This window comes from Mytilus galloprovincialis, chromosome 2 (genome assembly GCF_965363235.1).
Source record: "Mytilus galloprovincialis chromosome 2, xbMytGall1.hap1.1, whole genome shotgun sequence".
In the NCBI taxonomy this organism is placed as follows: Eukaryota; Metazoa; Mollusca; class Bivalvia; order Mytilida; family Mytilidae; genus Mytilus; species Mytilus galloprovincialis.
Genome location: NC_134839.1, coordinates 37529303 through 37550935, shown reverse-complemented (window position 1 = coordinate 37550935; position 21633 = coordinate 37529303). Strand labels below are relative to the sequence as shown.

General features: G+C 31.8%; 1 protein-coding gene and 1 long non-coding RNA gene across 2 annotated transcripts in view; one reads left to right on the top strand and one right to left on the bottom strand.

Moving 5' to 3' along the window:
* LOC143063532 (uncharacterized) overlaps positions 1-21633 on the top strand; it is an 80848-nt gene that overhangs the window by 11705 nt on the left and 47510 nt on the right. Inside the window, exons 3-5 of the mRNA XM_076235735.1 lie at positions 408-737; positions 8556-8717; positions 11671-11770. Coding sequence (XP_076091850.1) covers positions 408-737; positions 8556-8717; positions 11671-11770 — 592 coding nt within the window. The remainder of the gene's footprint in view (positions 1-407; positions 738-8555; positions 8718-11670; positions 11771-21633) is intronic.
* LOC143063533 (uncharacterized) lies at positions 15246-21173 on the bottom strand. Its single transcript, XR_012975035.1, has 2 exons — positions 20884-21173; positions 15246-15542 (listed from the first exon to the last, which is right to left on the bottom strand). It is a non-coding gene; the product is annotated as an uncharacterized LOC143063533 (long non-coding RNA).

Here is a 21633-nt window from a genome sequence, read left to right as displayed (position 1 = left end):
GTCAAATCGGTGACCATGAATTTGACAGCTAGTGCCCCTTTAATTTGATTTTAGATAATATTTTGTACATATTTTCATGCTTTTAAGATAGTATATAGTCTTCTTCTATTAGTCTGCAATGGAATGATTTACTGAAATGGGGGGAAAGGGGAGCTAACTCTATCACTTTAGTAGATAATTTATGTATTATTGTTTGCTTAATGTCGAGTGGCAAATGTTTCAGGCATGTTCAAGACAATTATAAATAAACAGCAATGATAGGTAATTGCTCTAGTTCAGCTTTATCATAGAAGAGAAAAGTTAACTTCTTGCAGAAAAATCTATTTAAATGGAACAGCCTAAAGAGGATAATATTTTTAAAAATGTCATTTTGAAATAATATAGAACTTGTAAATATTTATTTTTAGAGATAACTGGATGTACCAATGCAGAAAAAACTTCTGACGGCACCAAAAACAAAACCTGCTGGACCAATGACCAATGTAGTGATGACCACTTCTGTGTCACACATCTAATGCTATGTTGTCCTATCTTACAATTATCTAGGCCAGTACTGGCAGTAGAATCTAACATTATACCAAAGACGGATCCAGAACCAAATGATACATGTAAAAATCCAGAAATAGATACAAACGGCTTGAAAAAAGATTGCAGTAAAACAAACATGACTTGTAGCAAGAACTTATACATCTGTAAGATGGGAACTTGTTGTCCGGTTGAACCTAAATTGATTTCTGGTAGGTCAAATAAAGCTCTTATTATTTTTTTGTTTTTAGAAACTAAAATTGCTTAAAAGACTCAAGACATGTTTGATGTTCCATGTAAAGCAAATCTAAAGACTTGAAATTTTCTAACAGTGTATGATTTCAGACAGTCTTTTTATATATGTAAGCACCAGGTTTATTTTTTTCTTTTTGTTCTTTCTCTGGACAAATATTGGTTAAATATCCTGTTTCAGAAATAAATTTCTTCTGTTAAATAAAGCATTTCAAAATACTCTTAATACATAAAAAGGGGTTAAAAAATTGTTGATAAAGAACTATAAATTCTGTCTTTAAATCCTACTTGTCAACAAGAAAACTGATGTACTTTAGTATGCAGATTATTGACTTGACATTTTATGGTTACACAATGCATAGCCAATTTTCTTATTATCATTCCCTAATCAAGTTAACACTAATATAATGCCTTGAAATTTATAGGGAAAAATTATTGGATGCAACTCTAGAACAATACTCTGGAGGGGCTTAAAGTGGGGGGTATCTGCATCGAAGAACGCGAGGTAATATTGCCATTTCACGATAAACGAACAATTCAAAAATTTCTTGCACGTTGATCCTTTTAACCGATTTCATGAAACACAGTGAGTAACGAACCTTTTTCACGGTTGCACGTTAAATAAAAATGTCAAAACTCATTGCATGAAAATAATCCTTTAATATCACCCTGACTGTTGGTTGGTTGGGAAAAGAGGATTTAATGCTGCCACTTAGTTTCCAGTAAACCCTGTGGGAAATCATATCTTTTCATATTTTTTTTTACCGGTCAGTTTTATTATAACTTGACAGGAATGTCATATGTATTAGCATAAAAAGAAAGAGATGTGATATGATTTCAAACGAGACAACTATCCACCAGAGTTAAAATGAAGTGAATGTAAGCAATTATAGGCCACAGTAAAACCTTTAAAGGTGAGATTTGCAGCAAGTTTTTTTACTTGTGATTTGGTGTATTTGGTACATTCATTGTACATGTATTAAGATTATAGATGACATATAAAAAAAACAGTGAAATTTTGTCAATACTGGAGGAGTAAAGACATTGAGACCATCATATACAGATAATTTCAGCCTGTGTATAAATTATTCATGACATTTAAAGGGAAACTTCGCAAAAAAATCAAAAATTGATATTATGTTCATTCTGTATAAAAATGCTCAAATTCATTGATATTAAAGTTTTATTCCGCTAGATAAGCGATCACCATCGATTTTAAATTTAGAGTATCAATTCTCCGAGATCCGCCATCTTGTCTTCTTTCCCGATGAATAAAAACGATATGTCTATAAACCACAAAGAAACAAAACTACAGTAACCGATGTAGTCGTAATTGCGTGTCGATATCTTGTCAATCGTACGGTTGTTTAATCCGACTAACTAACTTGATACGGAAAATATTCTTACTTTTTTTTTAAATACCATGGTCTGTTGTTTTTAAACTGTTGATATTGGAATTAGGTGAAAAGTCAAAGTTGAAATCATAATTAAGTGTTCCGTGAAAATTGTTTTCGAAAATCAAATTTGTTCATAATTCTTTAAAGCAAGGATTTGTATAGTAATTACTATACAAATCCTTGTTTAAAGTAATAAACTTTTTTCAAATATATTTTGATCTTCCCTCATCTGATCACCAGCATGGCTAAAGGTATTACTTCCAAAGGTATTGTGAGGGGTGTGAGGTGACACGTCCAGGTATTCAAGCGATTTCCTGTCGGGCTTGCAAGTTCATGCATCGTTTCACTTCTGCAGGTATTGATCAGTGTACACGGCTGATAACTTATAACTTATAACTTTCCATTTTGAACTATCAGATGTATAATATACAACTCTGTCTTACTTGTCATTACTAAACTCAAACGCTTGTTTATAAATAACATTTCTGGTGTAAAGAATATAATTCATAAAAATATAAATAATACCCAAAAAATAAGATTTGATGAAATTAAAATCTATTTAAATATTTTTTCCAAGAGTGAATTTGGGAAAATGTAATATATAGTCATTGTCAATAGTGAAGGACAGATTGGAACAGACCAGAAATATTGATTTAAAAAAATGTACGCACTTGCCGACGATTCGTTTATACGACTGGATAGAAAGTTACGGAACTATAGCGCAATTTAAAATATATACGTGTATACATTGAACATAAGAAAAAAACATATATTTTGAATAAATAGGGGTAAAAGTGTTGAAAATAGACTAGTCCACGTATGCCAACAGTATGTAATCATCGAATGTCGTTAGACTACAGTTGTGTACCAAAAGAAGAAGATAACCAATTTGATTTAAATACAGGTCGATGTATAACTTTTGCTTTGGTTCATTGAAGCTGTGGACCTAGGAAAATCACAGATTTATATTTCAATAAGACTGTTCTCAAACAAAGGAAGGAGTTCGTCATCACAATTGTTATATATGCCACTGGACGAACACTAATTATCCCCAGGGGATGTGAATATTTTGCTGGGAAACTTTTGAGTATCAAAGTTTCAAATTAATTTCGGGATTTATTTTCTTTCTTGGTATTCAATAACAGAAAAAAGAATAAATTACTTGTTCGCTGAATAGGGGTATTCTTGTCAGATAAAAGAATTTAGTTATATTTAAAAAATAGGGAAATATGACATTAAATTGGTTCTGTCTTTTTTTAAACATCGTTAAAACGATGTGTGTCTAAGGTGAACGCCACAAGAACCCTGTAATACTAGTACGAGAGTATAGCATGTAAACATTCCTTCTCAATAATATAGTTGTATTGGAAATCTTTTCATACAGATTGACAACTCATTGTCCGATATGCATGTAATATTTGCCACATGACGCCCATAGTTCTTTCTACCATCTTCACCTTATTCTTTGATATTGCTGTAAACATCGATGGTTCACACCCAAACAAAATGGGAGTAATGAACCTTCAGAGCTTCTCTGTTATACACTTGTGAAATATATAGACGAAATTTCTGTATTGAAATGAATCTACATCTCACAAACAGGATTTTCAAATAACGATTTTGAGTAATCACCTTACAAACCAATATAAACGTATGGCAAGATATAACCATGAAGGAATTTAGTTTTTGTCAGACGCAAGAACTCATCACTATATCATAAACGTATACGTATATATATGCATACAGTTTCAAATATTAAGAACAAGCGGTCGATGTCGATAGTCTGTTTTCTAACTGTTCAGAGTTAGACATGTCACTTGTTCATTCTTGGAAGCCTTCATATTCCCCGTCTAACGATGGGAACTCTTTCTGATTGTGTTGACTATAAATGCTTGTATGGTAATTCTGTCGTTTATCTGTACAAGATATCAAACAGATGTACAATGGTATATCAAATTGGGTAATATTGCATTTAGTTTTTATTAAAGATTAAAACTACTATTTTTTGCTTCATATTTGAATCTTCACGCCAATTGCCGCTAAGAAAGTAATCAAAAATTGTTTCCTTTTATTTTTATACACTTTCGGAATTACGAATCAGAATTTTATTTTCAATTAATTTACACAATTTAATTATTGTATCTTTATTCTCATCGTGTATTAAATCTTAGTGTATTAACATCATGGCAGCATATACTCTTTCTAATTCTTTCTGTTTATCCTTTCCAAATAACAACATTTATACCTGTGTACGCTTGAACTCACACCTGCGGCTTAATAGCTACAAGGTAAACGAATTGACCTCAAGCCGAGAAATATACAGTGACCTTTACAAAATAATATACACACTCTGCTCACACATTAGTTGCATTGAAATGATTATCAAAACAATAACGGTAAAAAGAATTGAAATATTTTCAGTTCAATATCAGTAAAAATGTTCAATAAATATTTTATGAAAAAAATCTCAACAATAATTAATTAAATTTATTCAAAAACATTTACTAGAGATAATTTTATAGGAGTTTAATTCAATCAATACAAAACGGTATATATATGCATAGTCACTTTCGTTCATTCTTAAATTGTGGTTAATAACTTCGACCATTCGTCAGCTGTGCGCTTTTAATTACGTATATTGTCGATAAGCTATAAGAGTTAAACAGATTTTATTTTTTCCCAGAATTCAATAAATCGGGCTAATACGTCACGACCCACTCGAGAATTCAACCAAAAAAGTTACAAATACTTGATTTTCTCCGTTATTAGAAGGACTATAAATTTAAAACTTTGCAAATGTGTTTTTTATGTTAAGATGAACATAATTAGATGATAAGTAAAAAATCGCGGAATTTCCCTTTAATCTAAGTCGGTGTGTGTTCTTGAGAAAGTGTCAAAGTATCATATCATGTATCTATGTCACCATGACAACATTACATGAAGCAATTTTTTTCTAAAAAAAACAGCAAAAAATACACGCTCTTTCGAATAAAATTTATCGTGACTTGGCAGACTACAGATGATCCAACTAAATAATCTTGAGAAAATGACACATATTTGACAATATCACATGACTTCTTTATTGTATTGTATAATTTGATGGTTACCAGTATGCCCTATATGCTAATTCCAGATAAAAGCTTCTCTTTATTATCAGTCTGATTAAAAAGATTAAGTTTCAACATACATGACATACTGAACAAGACTAGAAATGCACCACAACTTTACTAAAACCTGGAAGAAAATTTTGTCTCCTCAAACAAAAGTCATGGAAGGCAGGATATAGGTACTGCTTTTTTGGGAATGCCAATAACTGGTAATTTTTCTGCCTCACTTTGAACAATGATATTTTCTATAAAGTTGTAATACTATCATATCAGTTTGATGACTGTTTCGAGGTTCTACCTGTTATGTCATGGTCCAGTGACTTTTGATTAATAAAATTGAGAATGAAAATGGGAATATATGTCCAAGAGACAACAACCGAACCAAAGAGCAAAAACAATTTTGCTGTCCATCAGATTGTCTGAATTTTCTGCTGACAGGCATCTCTGTGTCAACAGTTAATCTTCTTTTTCATTGTTTAACTTTTGTTTTAAGTTTAGTTTAAACATATTCATTTATAGAGGATTGGGAAACAAGTTTTGCAACTTATATTAATCCCTTTCAACTTTGTGGGTGCGAGTGGTGTAGCGACATTAGCCTGCTCTTTTTGAAATCTACAAGGGTGTCTTTTACTTACAAGAGATATTGCTCTCTCTTAATACGGGTCAGCCATTTATCGTCCCCTTCCGACAACCTACCATCATTTTCTCAAGACCATACTCGCAAATGGTGTCAAGGGAGAGCCGAAAATTCATCCCAAAAAGGGAATCAAACCAGGAACATTTGTTTTAAGTTGAAAATGAGTAATGTCCTTTGGTAACTTTAGTTTTTAGTTTTTAGGGGCCAGCTGAACAAGGCTCTTAGTTAGAGATTTTCTCCCTGTGTTGACAACCCATTGATGACCTTCAGCTGCTTTCTGCTCTGTGGTCAGATTGTTGTCTCTTTGACACATTCCCACTTTCCATTCTCAATTTTATTAGTTGAGAACAAGCTTATAATTTATGTTTTGTATTTCAGTACCGACTGTACCATTTACAACCAGTTGGGGTTCTTGTCCATCAGTTGAGAACATCCCTGTAGATTTATATTTTGTATTTCAGCACCATTAACGACCAGTAGTGGTTGTTGTCTGTCAGTTGAGAACATGCCTGTAGGTTTATATTTGTTTTCCAGTACCATTTACGACCAGTAGTGGTTCATGTCCAACAGTTGAGAACATCCCTGTAGATTTATATTTTGTATTTCAGCACCATTAACGACCAGTAGTGGTTGTTGTCTGTCAGTTGAGAACATGCCTGTAGGTTTATATTTGTTTTCCAGTACCATTTATAACCAGTTGGGGTTCTTGTCCATCAGTTGAGAACATCCCTGTAGATTTATATTTTGTATTTCAGTACCATTAACGACCAGTAGTGGTTGTTGTCTGTCAGTTGAGAACATGCCTGTAGGTTTATATTTGTTTTCCAGTACCATTTACGACCAGTAGTGGTTCTTGTCCAACAGTTGAGAACAAGCTTATAATTTATGTTTTGTATTTCAGTACCGACTGTACCATTTACAACTAGTTGGGGTTCTTGTCCATCAGTTGAGAACATCCCTGTAGATTTATATTTTGTATTTCAGCACCATTAACGACCAGTAGTGGCTGTTGTCTGTCAGTTGAGAACATGCCTGTAGGTTTATATTTGTTTTCCAGTACCATTTACGACCAGTAGTGGTTCTTGTCCAACAGTTGAGAACAAGCTTATAATTTATGTTTTGTATTTCAGTACCGACTGTACCATTTACAACCAGTTGGGGTTCTTGTCCATCAGTTGAGAACATCCCTGTAGATTTATATTTTGTATTTCAGCACCATTAACGACCAGTAGTGGTTGTTGTCTGTAAGTTGAGAACATGCCTGTAGGTTTATATTTGTTTTCCAGTACCATTTATGACCAGTAGTGGTTCTTGTCCATCAGTTGAGAACATGCCTGTAGGTTTATGTTTTGTATTTCAGAACCATTTACGACCAGTAGTGGTTGTTGTCTGTCAGTTGAGAACATGCCTGTAGGTTTATATTTGTTTTCCAGTACCATTTACGACCAGTAGTGGTTCTTGTCCAACAGTTGAGAACAAGCTTATAATTTATGTTTTGTATTTCAGTACCGACTGTACCATTTACAACCAGTTGGGGTTCTTGTCCATCAGTTGAGAACATCCCTGTAGATTTATATTTTGTATTTCAGCACCATTAACGACCAGTAGTGGTTGTTGTCTGTCAGTTGAGAACATGCCTGTAGGTTTATATTTGTTTTCCAGTACCATTTACGACCAGTAGTGGTTCTTGTCCATCAGTTGAGAACATGCCTGTAGGTTTGTGTTTTGTATTTCAGCACCATTAACGACCAGTAGTGGTTGTTGTCTGTCAGTTGAGAACATGCCTGTAGGTTTATATTTGTTTTCCAGTACCATTTACGACCAGTAGTGGTTCTTGTCCAACAGTTGAGAACAAGCTTATAATTTATGTTTTGTATTTCAGTACCGACTGTACCATTTACAACCAGTTGGGGTTCTTGTCCATCAGTTGAGAACATCCCTGTAGATTTATATTTTGTATTTCAGCACCATTAACGACCAGTAGTGGTTGTTGTCTGTCAGTTGAGAACATGCCTGTAGGTTTATATTTGTTTTCCAGTACCATTTACGACCAGTAGTGGTTCTTGTCCATCAGTTGAGACCATGCCTGTAGGTTTATGTTTTGTATTTCAGAACCATTTACGACCAGTAGTGGTTCTTGTCTATCAGTTGAGAACATGCCTGTAAGTTTGTGTTTTGTATTTCAGTACCATTTACGACCAGTAGTGGTTCTTGTCCAACAGTTGAGAACAAGCTTATAATTTATGTTTTGTATTTCAGTACCGACTGTACCATTTACAACCAGTTGGGGTTCTTGTCCATCAGTTGAGAACATCCCTGTAGATTTATAATTTGTATTTCAGCACAATTAACGACCAGTAGTGGTTGTTGTCTGTCAGTTGAGAACATGCCTGTAGGTTTATATTTGTTTTCCAGTACCATTTACGACCAGTAGTGGTTCTTGTCCATCAGTTGAGAACATGCCTGTAGGTTTATGTTTTGTATTTCAGAACCATTTACGACCAGTAGTGGTTCTTGTCTATCAGTTGAGAACATGCCTGTAAGTTTGTGTTTTGTATTTCAGCACCATTAAAAACCAGGAGTGGTTCTTGTCCATCAGTTGAGAACATGCCTGTAGGTTTATGTTTTGTATTTCAGAACCATTAACAACCAGTAGTGGTTCTTGTCCGTCAGTTGAGAACATGCCTGTAGGTTTATGTTTTGACATTCAGGACAGTATAAGATGTGGAAAAGATCAAGTTTGTCAGGGGGAACAACTCTGTTGTCCAAGTGGATGTGGATCTGTTTGTACCAATCCAGGTAAAGCTACAATAAAAATTAAGATACCAATTTCTAAATAAATGATGTAATTGGAATGAGTAAAACCTGACATGAGTATAACTTAACCATTGAACTTTTAAAAGTCCAATTTATTAAATTTTTAGTATATACTGTAAGGTTTTTTTCAAATATTGTGAATAATCACTGAATTAAATGGTGAAAGAATGGCATGAATTTTTCTTTTTCTTTAAAATTATACGTTAATTAAATGAGTTCTAGGACATATAAAAGTACATAATATTAATTATTACATGCCAGAAGCAAGTACTTAATGTAATTATGAGGACTGGGATGAGTTTTAGTGGCATGTACCCAGTGTGTGAACTTTAATTCTGATCTGCTGGAGGCCATTGTTTCCCAGACCTCTATGAATTTTCTTTTGAATCTAATGTATCCAAACTTTCAAAAATATTTATTCATTAGTTTAGTTTAAACATTTATTTATAGTGGATTGGGAAACAAGTTTTGCAACTTATATTAATCCCTTTCCACTTTGCGGGTGCGAGTGCTGCCTTGTCGCGGCATTAGCCTACTCTTTTTAGAAATCTACAAGGGTGTCTTTAACGTGCAAGAGATATGGCTCTCTCGTAACACGGGTCAGCCATTTATTCATTAAAATTACAATAGAGTAAGGTAACATTCTGACAATTTAATAAACTTAAAAATAATGTTTTACAGACCAACTTTAGGTATTGAAAGAACTTGAGATAAACTGACAATTCAATTCTCAAAGTGAATGATGTATTTTTCTGACTATGAGTGCAAGTATGGCAATTTAGAATTGTATATAATATAATATATCGCCATTTAGCAATAGTGACTTAATGCTGCTTCGTTAACTTTTTTTTAAGAGAAATCAACTTTTCTTTAAGAGAAATCGGTTCTTCTTATGCCATGAAATATTGACCATTCAGAATATTTATAATTCAATATCTTATTGCTATTTTGTGTATTTTTTGCATGATCTTTTTTGTGATAATCATATTTGCTACTGGCTTAAGATAGAAAATTATTGCTATTATCTATTGTTTGTTGACAACAGCATATTTTCTATTAGTCCAGACAAAAAGTATAATATGTCATCATGAGCCTAACATTTTTGACTAGGAAAACAGATATAAACAGATTATCAATGGTCTTTCAAACTCCAGGATGTTTTAGGCTACATCTCATCTTGGGCCTGTCCCCTTCGTTGAGGTTGTATCTGAGGAACACCGTTTTGTTAGAAAAAACAACATTAATCTATAAATATTGCATGGTAGGTGATTAGAAAAAGTTGTCATAAATCCACATACTAATTAGTGACTTTCGCTTTTGTAGTTATTAAGAGTTATTATATTGTTTTTATACGACCGCAAAACATATAATGGTAATATTATGATGTTGTCGTCGTCGGCCAAAGACACATTGGTTTCCAGACAATAACTTTAGTTTAAGTGAATCAATCTCTATGAAATTTAATAAGAAGGTACAATACCACAAAAAAAAAAGATTTTTGTGATGATGGTCCCATCCGTTTTGGAATTAGGGGCCCAAAAGGAGCCAAAAACAAGCATTTTTCTACTTTCAGGATTTCATCTGAACTGAATTTTGGGGTTATGGTCCCAACAGTGTAGGAATTTGGGGCCAAAAAGGGGCCCAAATAAGCATTTTTGTAGTTTCCAGTCAATAACTTGTCCAGACAATAAATTTTGTTAAAGTGAATAGATCTCTATGAAATGTAATAAGAAGGTTCAATACCACAAAAGGAAGGCTGGGATTGATTTTAGGTATGAAGGTTCCAACCATTTTAAAATATGGGCCCAGAAGGGCCAAAAACAAGCATTTTTCTATTTCAGGATATCAACTTGTGTATAAGTATTTCAATTGCTCTGAAATTGTACCACAATGTTTTATATCAAAATGTAGAAGGTTTGGATTAAATTTTGGGGTTATGGTCCCAACAGTTTAGGAATTTGGGGCCAAAAAAGGGGCCAAAATAAATATTTTTGTAGTTTCCAGTCAATAACTTGTGTTTAAGTATATAAGCCTCTCTGAATCTATACCACAAGTTTCCATACTACAAAGGGATGGTTATGGGGGGTTATGCTCTAATCAGTTAGCAATTAGGGGCAACAAAGGGGGAAAACAAGGGGTTTTCTGGTGAAAAGACAATTTAAAGACAATTTAAATGCAGTGTAAGTGAGGTAAGCCAATTCCATTTAAAGAATACTGTAATATATATATATTGATTACCTCCCTTACACTGCTTGAAAATTATGAATTAAAAAATGATGATTGTCTTGAGATGATTAGCTGTAAATATATATTTAGACATGTTAGAAGTCACTATTATTTAATATTAAGTTTAACTATGACTTAATGTCATTTTATATTTTGATATTTTATGATGTACTAAAATGAGTAGGTATTTTTGCAAATTCTTTTTGAGGGGATTAATATTCAACAGCAATGTGTACTACTCAAAAGCAAAAAAGAAAAAAAAAAGGTTCATTAGACCACATTCATTCTGTATCAGAAACTTTTGCTGTGTCAACTGTTTAATCACAATCCACATTCAGAGCTGTATCAAGCTTGAATGTTGTGTCCATACTTGCCCCAACTATTCAGGGTTTGACCTCTGTGGTCGTATAAAGCTGCGTACTGAGAAGCATGTTTTTGGTTGCTTGGATACTTGATAGATACTGCCAGTTTTCTTGTATTTATTGCAATTAGTTGAGGCATTTAGAATGAGCATGTGTTAACTAGGATGTTGTGTATTATTTGTACCAGTCATAAATGCAATATTGTGTAATATTAGATTTTGTGCAAAATTACACTTTTTAGTTTAGCAAAGCTAACTCGCCAAATTTGAGATGTTCAACTATGATCCACTACTTTGAAATAAAAATAAAAAGTATATCACTATATGATTTGTCTTTATGTTTTGTAGAAAAACCATTGAAACCATGCCAGAAACAATTAAGAATGGCAGCACTTCAGTTATTTGCACAGAGAGATAATGAAATATGTTCAGCCATATTTTTGCCAAGGTAAATTTTTTATCAACAGGACTGCTGTTAGGGTTTCACAGTTTCACTATAACACTCTTATGAATTTGCATGTTGCTTTCTTCTAGAAATTAAAATTGGTAAAAATGTTTTATCTATGCTAATCAGACAAGAACAAGATTATAGTACATGCAAGGGGAAATAACTCTATGTTGTGATTTTTCACAGAGAATACTGGTAAAATGAGAAATTATCTTGGGGGTAGCTCTCTGTATATGGAATAGGATCCCATTTACAGGATTCCAGTCCAGTACCCACAATTTGAGTCTCTCAAGAAATCTACCACCTTTCAAATAAGATATTGTACCACGAGGAAAACTATTCATATAAAAATGGTAAAATTTGTAGACTACGTAATTTGAAGGGTATTCATGAAACATTGGATTGAGTCCAAAAACGTATTTGAGGGAAAATTGTCTTGAAATAGGACTCTTCCATGAATATTAGAAGGTAGAGCAAGCCAGTGCTTTTAGAAGGTTTTTCTGACTTTTTTTTGTAATTTCCTATAATGGGCTATGAACCCAAAGGAATCTTGTATTGAAAAAAAAAGATACATTAGTGATGTTCGTCATCTCAGAATCATCTTTTGTATCAATTTTTAACTGTTTGTATGCAGATTAGATGAATATCTTATCATTTATTGGAGGATTTATTTTTCTACACCATATTCTTTCATGATGTGGTGTAATTTGAATTTTTGAACAAATTTTGCACAAATTGCTGTAGATTTCGTTTCAACTCGTACATAATTTCTCTAAAACTATGAAGCTGATCATAACAAAACTTGGCAGTAATGCTTGTTAATTTAGTGATCGAAGTGAGTGAAATATAACAACTGAATTATAAGGGTTATAAAGCACCTGTGTATTTTATATGAGACAATATGACACAAAATGGCAGCTTCCTTCATCACCAAAGTCTTGTAATGTCTTAATTACCTAATTGTATATGAGTGGTGTTAAACGTATATTTCGATTAGACTTTAGTGATATTCTTCTACACATTATGTCTCTTGAAGAATGTAAACTACATATTTCCATGTGCAAAAAAATATTGATTCCCCCACTTTTGATTTATAAAAAAAAATTGAACCCTCCTTTTTCACATAAAGAAAAAAACTTTATCCCTCCTGCATTTTGACCAGCCCACCCTCCCAGATAAAAAATGATAATTTCCTAAATGCATGCAATAATTTCTGAATTTACAGTATGTGAGAGCTTTAATCTGGGTGCTAAGTCTGTCCCTTGTAGAAGGGTGTTTTTTCCACTCAATTCCCTTTTGTTCATACAAATGCCATCTTTTTATTGCATATGCTAGAAGTATTCACTGTGGACAAGAATGATTATGTTTAATTTCTGTGCGAGGAAGATCAACATAATGTCGTTGATCTCTGACATTGCAATTTCAAATATGACGTTCGGGCAATCACAATAGGTCTGTTTTTTTCCAAAACGAAAGAAGAACATATTAGAATCCATAATAATAATAAATGCTTTATTTAAAGAGGGTAACTCAATTAGAACTAGGTAGACTAATTTTGATTGAGGCTCTCAAACAAAATACATGTAAAAATAGAAAACTTTCTTGTCAGAAAACTGTGTATAAAGTCCGTATGGTGACCTAGCTATAGTTAATAATTTCTGTGTCATTCAGTCTCTTGTGGAGAGTTGTCTTATTGGCAATCTACCACTTGTTCTTATTTTTATAGTTTGATAATTTGTAAAAAATGGTAAATATCAAATTCTTTTCCAAATAAATATTAAAGTTTCCACTGTATTTTTTTCTACTTATTAAAAAAAAACCAATATAGGTCATGCGTTACTTATCTATTCTGAATCAAGGAATAAATATTGCATACTGAAAAATTAATCATCATGGTTTATTTCACCTTTAATTTCTGGTATGCTCTGAAGAGGTTTTAAGCATATGAAACATTATTGCAAATATATATGATTCCCAAGAAAATGTGATCCTACATCCTGTCGATACTGTTACTTATATTTTGGCATTAAACACAGGTAATGCGTTTCTCAGATGGTTTTTATACATGTACTAAATCCATTGGATGTGTACTGAATAATACTATAGTCTGGGAGAATATGATTTATTTATTAGTTGTAATTGGCTTGGAACTAGCTTTCAGTAACTATGATAACTACTCTTATATCTGTGCTTTGTGTTTACTGTTTTTATGCTGGTATTTTTGTGACTCTTTCCTATATTTTGAGTTATAAGCTAAACCCAATATATACAGTATAGTTTTTTCTCATTGTAAATATAAAACCAAAAATATCCACATCATTGAACTCTGGTGCTTGAGACATAATTTTTCATCTCGTTTCAAATTTTTTGAGACTTTCTGACCAAAGGCAATCAGTGTTGTGACATCAAGAACAAAGACTTCATACTTTTGATATGGATTCCGTTTTACACAAGCAGACTTATGTTTCTGCTATACTCTTTATTGATGCAATAACATACATGCTGATAAGAAATGCTTGATAAAATACACCATCACAGTACTATGTGAATGTCAGAATAAAATTGTGTCATTCAATACCAAAAAGAGGAAATCCAGAAACTTTTGATTTGCTCAAACCAACCTAACAACACGAATTGACAACAAAAGCAAAAAGACATCAAAAGAACTGTGTATTGTTAATTGACAATGTGTTTGAATTTCTTTGATTTTGGAAAAGTTGTAAAAAATTATCTGGGACAACAAAAGATCTGGAATCAACACCTATTAATCTCGTTATACCAAAAGCATTGGAAAAGAACTATGAGACAGCTGCATCCAAGACTATGATCAACTTTTCTAGGGGAATTGTAGTCATGGGAATTAAATGTTTTGTTTATATCAGAATAAATAATTTGTATATATACTGTGCCTCACACAAAAATGTGCAAACAGACTTTTCTTGTTGATTTCACAATGTTCTTAAATGCACTACGGTAGTCATAAATGCACCCGAAAATTTCTGAATGAACACAGTTTTAATTCTTAATAGATTAATAATTGTTTGTTGATGTATATCATAAATTTAAAATTAAAATTGAGAATGGAAATAGGGAATGTGTCAAAGAGACAACAACCAGACCAAAGAGCAGAAAACAGCTGAAGGCCACCAATGGGTCTTCAACACAGCAAGAAAAGTCTGCGCCTTTTACGTAGACTAATTTGGGTTTTTCTCCAAATTGTTGAAGGTCATACAGTTGTCTACAATTACTTGCTGACATCCACTTTATTTGGGGCCCTTTATAGCTTACTATGCCATATGGGTTTTGCTCATTGCTGAAGACTAAATAACAAGAACCTATAGTTGTTAACTGACACATCATTTCAACTCTAGTGGAAAGTTGTCTCATTAGCAATCATACCACATTATTTTTATGTTTACACTTATTTTATTACTGTACATGTGACGGCTCAAGATTACAAATGATTAAAAACAAATTTAAAAAACAACAGTCTTTAATTAAAAAGTTAAATAAATATCTATATATAATTGAAAAAATAAATATGTCCTTCTTTCTACTCTATCATTGTCATCTTCATTTGAAACTTTTATTGACGAACATTGATTTTTTTGTACTGCAAACTGCACAGACAGCTTTAACTCTTCTTCTTTTGGTTGCAGGATTCCTCATGATAGCCATTTGTAAGCTTTTTGTCTTCCTTTTGCACTTTAAACAATGGATCGATTTTGCTCCTACAACTGAGGCCTTTTCTTTTACTTCTTTAGCAGCCATTCTACAATATATTTTTACGTGTAAATTAAGGATGTGTTCTTCTGATGTTTCAGTCTTGTTAAAATCTCGTTCTGGAATTATTTCCAAAACATGTGATACAAATTATCAAAGAATTTAAACAACATTTTAATCAAACATAACTCTGTGTGTTTACAATGAATAGTTTTTGAGTAATCCTGTTTTCAAATTTAACGACCAATCAAGTCAGTCTTTTTAGCCAAAATTTTGAGAAAATGGGTGAGGGGTACAAAAAATGATTTTACAAAAATTATCTACATCCCATATTCTTAATTGTCTTTTCAAATTTCTTAGATATGTATTTTTTCAATCATTTATAACAAAAAAGTTGAAATAAAATGCATTTTGTTCTTAAAACTGAGAAAAATCACAAATTGATAAAATTGACAGAATGGTAAATTTGACACAAAAAAGCATCAAAACATGATAAAACTTTCTTATATTAACACCTACCTATAGTTTTTTTTAAGTAAAATTTATTCATATTGGTCCACTTAATCTTCATTGAAAGTATGAAAAAAAGTTAAATTGTGAAACTGTGATTTTTTTCACGATAATAGCCCAAAAATAGGTAAAAACGGGAAAATCATCAAGATTGGGTATTTTCAAAGGGCCATAGAAAAGAAGTGCAACACCATATGATTTTTTCTTCACCAATTATTTGTTTACAGTCATATGAATCCAAAAATCAGGTTAAGAAAAAAAGTTTAATTCTAGAAATGTTTGGCTCATCAGAGGTGTACATCCTTAATGCATTGGCAATATTGTTAATTTACCCTGACCATAATCAAAATAGTAGTCTTATTTCCACTTCTTCATTGTTGTTGCTTACTTTTTGTGCCTAAACCAATGGCCAAGGGGGTATTAAGTGTTACCCTTGTCCGTTGCAAACATCCCAAAAGATTGTTTCTGTGTATCTACCTTAAGCTTGGCTCAACTAAATGTTATAAAACTTATACACAATGCTAATATTACCACCAACACACTGTGACAGAACAAATTTGAAATTGGGTGGCTTCACTTTTGTCTTTCATGAATTATGCCCCATATGTAACATAGAAATTGCTGAATTTTTGGTTTCCATTCTCTATCTTTTTAGTTTGCCTCAACCAAATATTATGAAAATTATACAGAATGCAATATTACCACAGATTTAAATTGGGTGGTGTCACTTATACCTTTTTTGAGTTATGTCCCTTAAAAAATTTAAAAATTGCTAAAACTCATTGAACCCCATAGAAAATAGCAGGAAATTGAACCCCCATAAAAAAAATTGAGACTTAGGGTTTAATTTTTATTCATTAAATGATGCAATTTTTTTGAATTAAAGATAACTATACTTGTTGTTATGATAACATCTTAATAATTGTGAAAGGAAAAATGTCTACCAAAATAAAATAAAAAAACGAAGAAGGCCAATGGCCAAAATGTCAGAAATAATGGTTTATTACTACAATAAGATAAATATATATACAGCAAAAAATTATGCTTTTTCGAATCCTGCAACTTTGATAAAAAGTCATTATTTCCAAAGAATTATGATACAAAACTAGAGCATGATTATGTAAAAAAGATATTCCAAATGTTTTTACAAAAATCTGCTTGAGTTTTTCTTTTGAACAAAAAAGTTAGGTAATTGTCTTACCAAAGGATAGAAATGTCCAAAAATAACAAATTTTGAGTAAATGTCTAAAATTTCTACCCCAATATATATATTAATTGTCTCTTCAAGTAGCTCATGAAGGTATGTTTTTTATTTCATATTTGAATTGCTTATATAGCCTTACTCAGGTGAAGAAAAAAAAACTTCTTTTCAAATTATCAGCAAAAACGTATCGTATTTTGAAACCCTTTCATGAAATACTGAACCCCCTCTTTTAACAGACCTCTGATTTTCAAATTGATAGAGCTATTTCATCTAAGTTATTTAATATATTATTTATTACATTGGTTGCATTGAATACACCTTATCGCTAATCCCGGCTGACCCGGCCGCTTGAACTTTTGACGTCAACAACAATCACTTTTCCATTGTGACGTCAAAATTTTACAGGAACCTGTGTGATTTCCAGTAATGGCGGACAAATAGCGATAAGGTGTATTACATTGATTTCACATGAAAGATAAAATGTGGTTATTTTACTCCTCTGACGTCATACAACAATAGGCATTGTCATGACGTCAGATCAAAACAAATTGTGAATGCTTAGAAAAAGATAAAAAAAAATGTGATTTACACATTGTATTATTTAGACTGTTTTATAAAATATCAAATATTTGTTAATTTTCAATTAAATTTCTCAAATAAGCTGTAAAAGGGTAAATATGACTGTAATATTTTTCTCTGTCTATAATGAAATATAACATAGAAAATGTGGTGAACTCCCCTGCTTTGCCTCAGTCAAGGATTTGTATAGTTACAGTGGCAGATCCAGCAATTTGAAAAAGGGGGGGTTCCCAACCCAGGACAAAAAGGGGGGGGTCCAACTATACATTGTATGTCCACATTTAAATGCATTGATAGCTTGTTGGATATTTAAATAATCTTTTTCTTTTTTTTGTGTTTCAATTGTTTAATTTAAATTGCTGCCACCCTTTGATTTTCCAGAATGTTGGGCAGATATTCTCAGTTGGAAAGCAAGTCCTTCGATACGGCCGTTGTCGTCAAGCTCTATCAGCAACAATAGCAGGGGGAATTAATTAGGTGGCGCTACAGTCGTCCGTAACGTCAAAAAGTCCGCCAAATTTATCGGCTAAAAGATTGACGTTTAAAGTATTTTTTGCAACTTGTCATGCTTTTATTATAATTAAATTTTAAAATTTGTAGGTTTTGTGACCAATATAATTTATTTACGACATACAAACATTACAAAAAATAGCTTGTTATTGCTATTCCTTTTTCCTGTCCGTTCTAAAAAAAATAGCCATCTTTTTTGTTCGCCAAAAAAATCGATTTTTCCTAATTTGACGTTTGCGTATCCAAATACAGAAAAGAACGGTTATAATCTTAAATGAAACCGGGAAACCTATTTCAAATTTATACACTTTTTTGAAGCCATCATTTTTTACTTTTATACATCAATTTTAGTGACCACCAGCCATGTCAATTTGTATCTGGTTTTAGCTACGTTTCAACTTCAAAACAGTGAAGTTTAGCTTCTTTTCATTGTACCTGTTTCAAAGTGCTCTAACATACTGATTTTATTAAAGACATGAATGAAATTTTGATTAAAAATTGTGGATTTTCACAATTCCATACGATACTTGTATTTTAAAGTAACTAAAACCCCTTTTGATCCCCTACACAAATTGACGGTGACATTGTTTTCTTTTTTCAACATACGTCATGTAACGTTTATAACAAAATTTGTGTCAGGGTCATGTGCATAGTAAAAATTTACACATTGGAAAAGTGAAACAACAAACAAAGATCTTCTTTTATTGCGTTTAAAGCTAAACGTCTTGGAAAATTCTGACAGATCTGACAAACTATTGATAGCCTACTGTATGGATGGACAAAAGCACAAAAATAGCAATAGAAAATGCATTGCAAAGAAAATTCTGTAGGAAAAAAACATATGAAAAAGAAAATGAAGGTCAGTTAATAAAATCTTGCTTATATTATTATCTCTTTACTTAGTAAGCTATATTTCCATTCTCAATTTTATAGTAATAAGAGCAAAAACTAGCTTATCAAGCAAGCCAAGTCAGCCAAACAAGAAGCTTATTCAGAGATGTGTTCTTACAAAATTGAATTTATTCAAATGGCAAATTCTTGTCAAATTTAAGCATCTTTGATCATTATTGAAGTAAAATGCACAAAATTTGTCCCACCAGTTTCATTTCATTTCCTATTACTAGTATTCAGATAAAGTATATATACAATACTTTGTTTATAAATATGTAATTATTTAAAGAAGCTGATACAGCAACCTGTTCAAGAGAAGAAGCCCCATTTTTTCCAAAAAGTTTACTTTCATAATCTATAAAATACCCTGAGAAATAAGACAAAGGGCTACTGTGCAAGCTAATCTAATAGTTTAATTTTACAATAATAATGATTCTGAAATTCAAAATTGTGTCACTTTCACTTATAATTTAAAGCATATATTTTTTTTACAAAATTTCTGTCAATATTTTTGGTATAAAACTTATAAATCCCTTTTTTGTATTTTACTGTTCAACTAAGAAACATAGGCTTGAGTTTAAAGGCTCTCTTAATTTGAAGAAATTTGTTGAGACTCTTGGTCACACTTTATAGAATATAAAATATATATGATCAGTACTATTTATTTAATAATTATATCAATTTCAGAAAGATTATTGAAATTGTATAACCTATGTTTTATTGCATTAAATATAATCAGAAGTGTTTAAAAAAATTCTGCATGTAGTATATTTCATCCGCCAGATCTAATTTCTTTCAATATAGCTAGGTTATTAATTTTACATGTAGGTGTCATTATCCACATTTCTGAATTGTTTTTTTTTTACTGCAGTAATATTTTGTCTTTTAATATTTACATTTAGTCCTTCTCTGAAAAATAGGGGGAAGTATCTCTTCTTTATATTATCATAACATAGTTATAAATCGAGTTTCGTTTATTTTCTTTCTAATTTTTGTAAGGTAAACTCCTTTTTTAATTTTTATGCATTTTGCTGTGTTTTTATTTTTGACTGGTGATATTAAGGGGAGATAACCACTTGCACAAATCGGCATAAAAACTACCGCTTCGGTTTGAAATCAATTTGACGTTTGCGTATCCAACATTCTATTGCCGAGATATTCATATCGAGTTTTTGTCTTAATGAGATGCTTTATTAAATTTAAATTCAGCCCATCATTTTTAGTTTCCTCGTAAATATTTAGATTTTTCGTTCAGGAGACTTGACAATTTTCACCCAAACTCCAAGTTTGCAGATAAAATAAAGAATAAAGGACTTTGATTTGATGTGTGAGCTTTGGCGAGAATAAACAATGGATACTCAAGATTAGTTAGGTCAATAAGTTTTTATTACGACAATAGTATTCAGTGAGTTAAAATAAGGTTTGTCTCATCCGTTTTTTAACTGAATTTTCACGGTCACGTGACTCTATTGTTGCTGATAAACTTGGGGTCAAACCGTGACCTGCTTTCCAACTGTTCTGTGAATTATCATAGCAATTCTAAATGTCACAGCATTTTTAAAAGTTCAAACTTTGTAAAAAAGAAACCACAAAATCTGTTGAAATAAATTAAAGAATTATAGTATTAATAACAGTAATTAATTAATATAAATAAGTTGCAATGTGTTCTAAATAAATGACAGTAGGTGGTAAATACCTTAATAACAAATTATCTGCTCCTGTCATAATCAGCTGTTTCAGCCAAGGACTAATTTGAAACTGACTATATTTTATGAAAACGTCATCAAGTTCACAGGTCAATCAATACACTCTAAAAATAGTTCGTGCACACCAATGTGAAAGTAAACAAAAATGGCCTTCCAGTTGACATGTAGGATTTTGGATACTATAAATATTATAAAAGATAGATATAAAAGAATTAAGATGTATTAATAACATCTCAATAAGGTAATTATGCTGTAACTATGAAATATCATTACGCATAACAAACAACTGTGCAAAACTTGCCGAAAGTGAAAATAAGTATGACATAGTTTCGCGGTAAAATTTATGCCGGGAAATACGAATGAAATAAATATGAGATCATTATTATCTTTAATCGGGGCTTATTACAAGTATTCAACTGAATCCATATTATCAAGGGAGGCAGGGGTGTCAACGTGTTATTTTGGGTATATTGGGTATAGACGTGATTTCAATCCCCCTCTTCACCATGTTCACAAATTAAAGTTTTATAATCAAAACTTATTTTAAATATTTCATTGTAAAAATCATCTTGATAATTGCCTATTCAAGTATTTTTCAGATCAGTTATCAATATATCAAACAGGGCACAGGCACTAGAGGTTCTGTTCTGTCAATAGAATTTTTTTTAAAAAGGACAATCGGCGAAGAAATTGTTTTCCATGCATACTGACTCTTACAGCTTATCCTTCTCCAAAACATA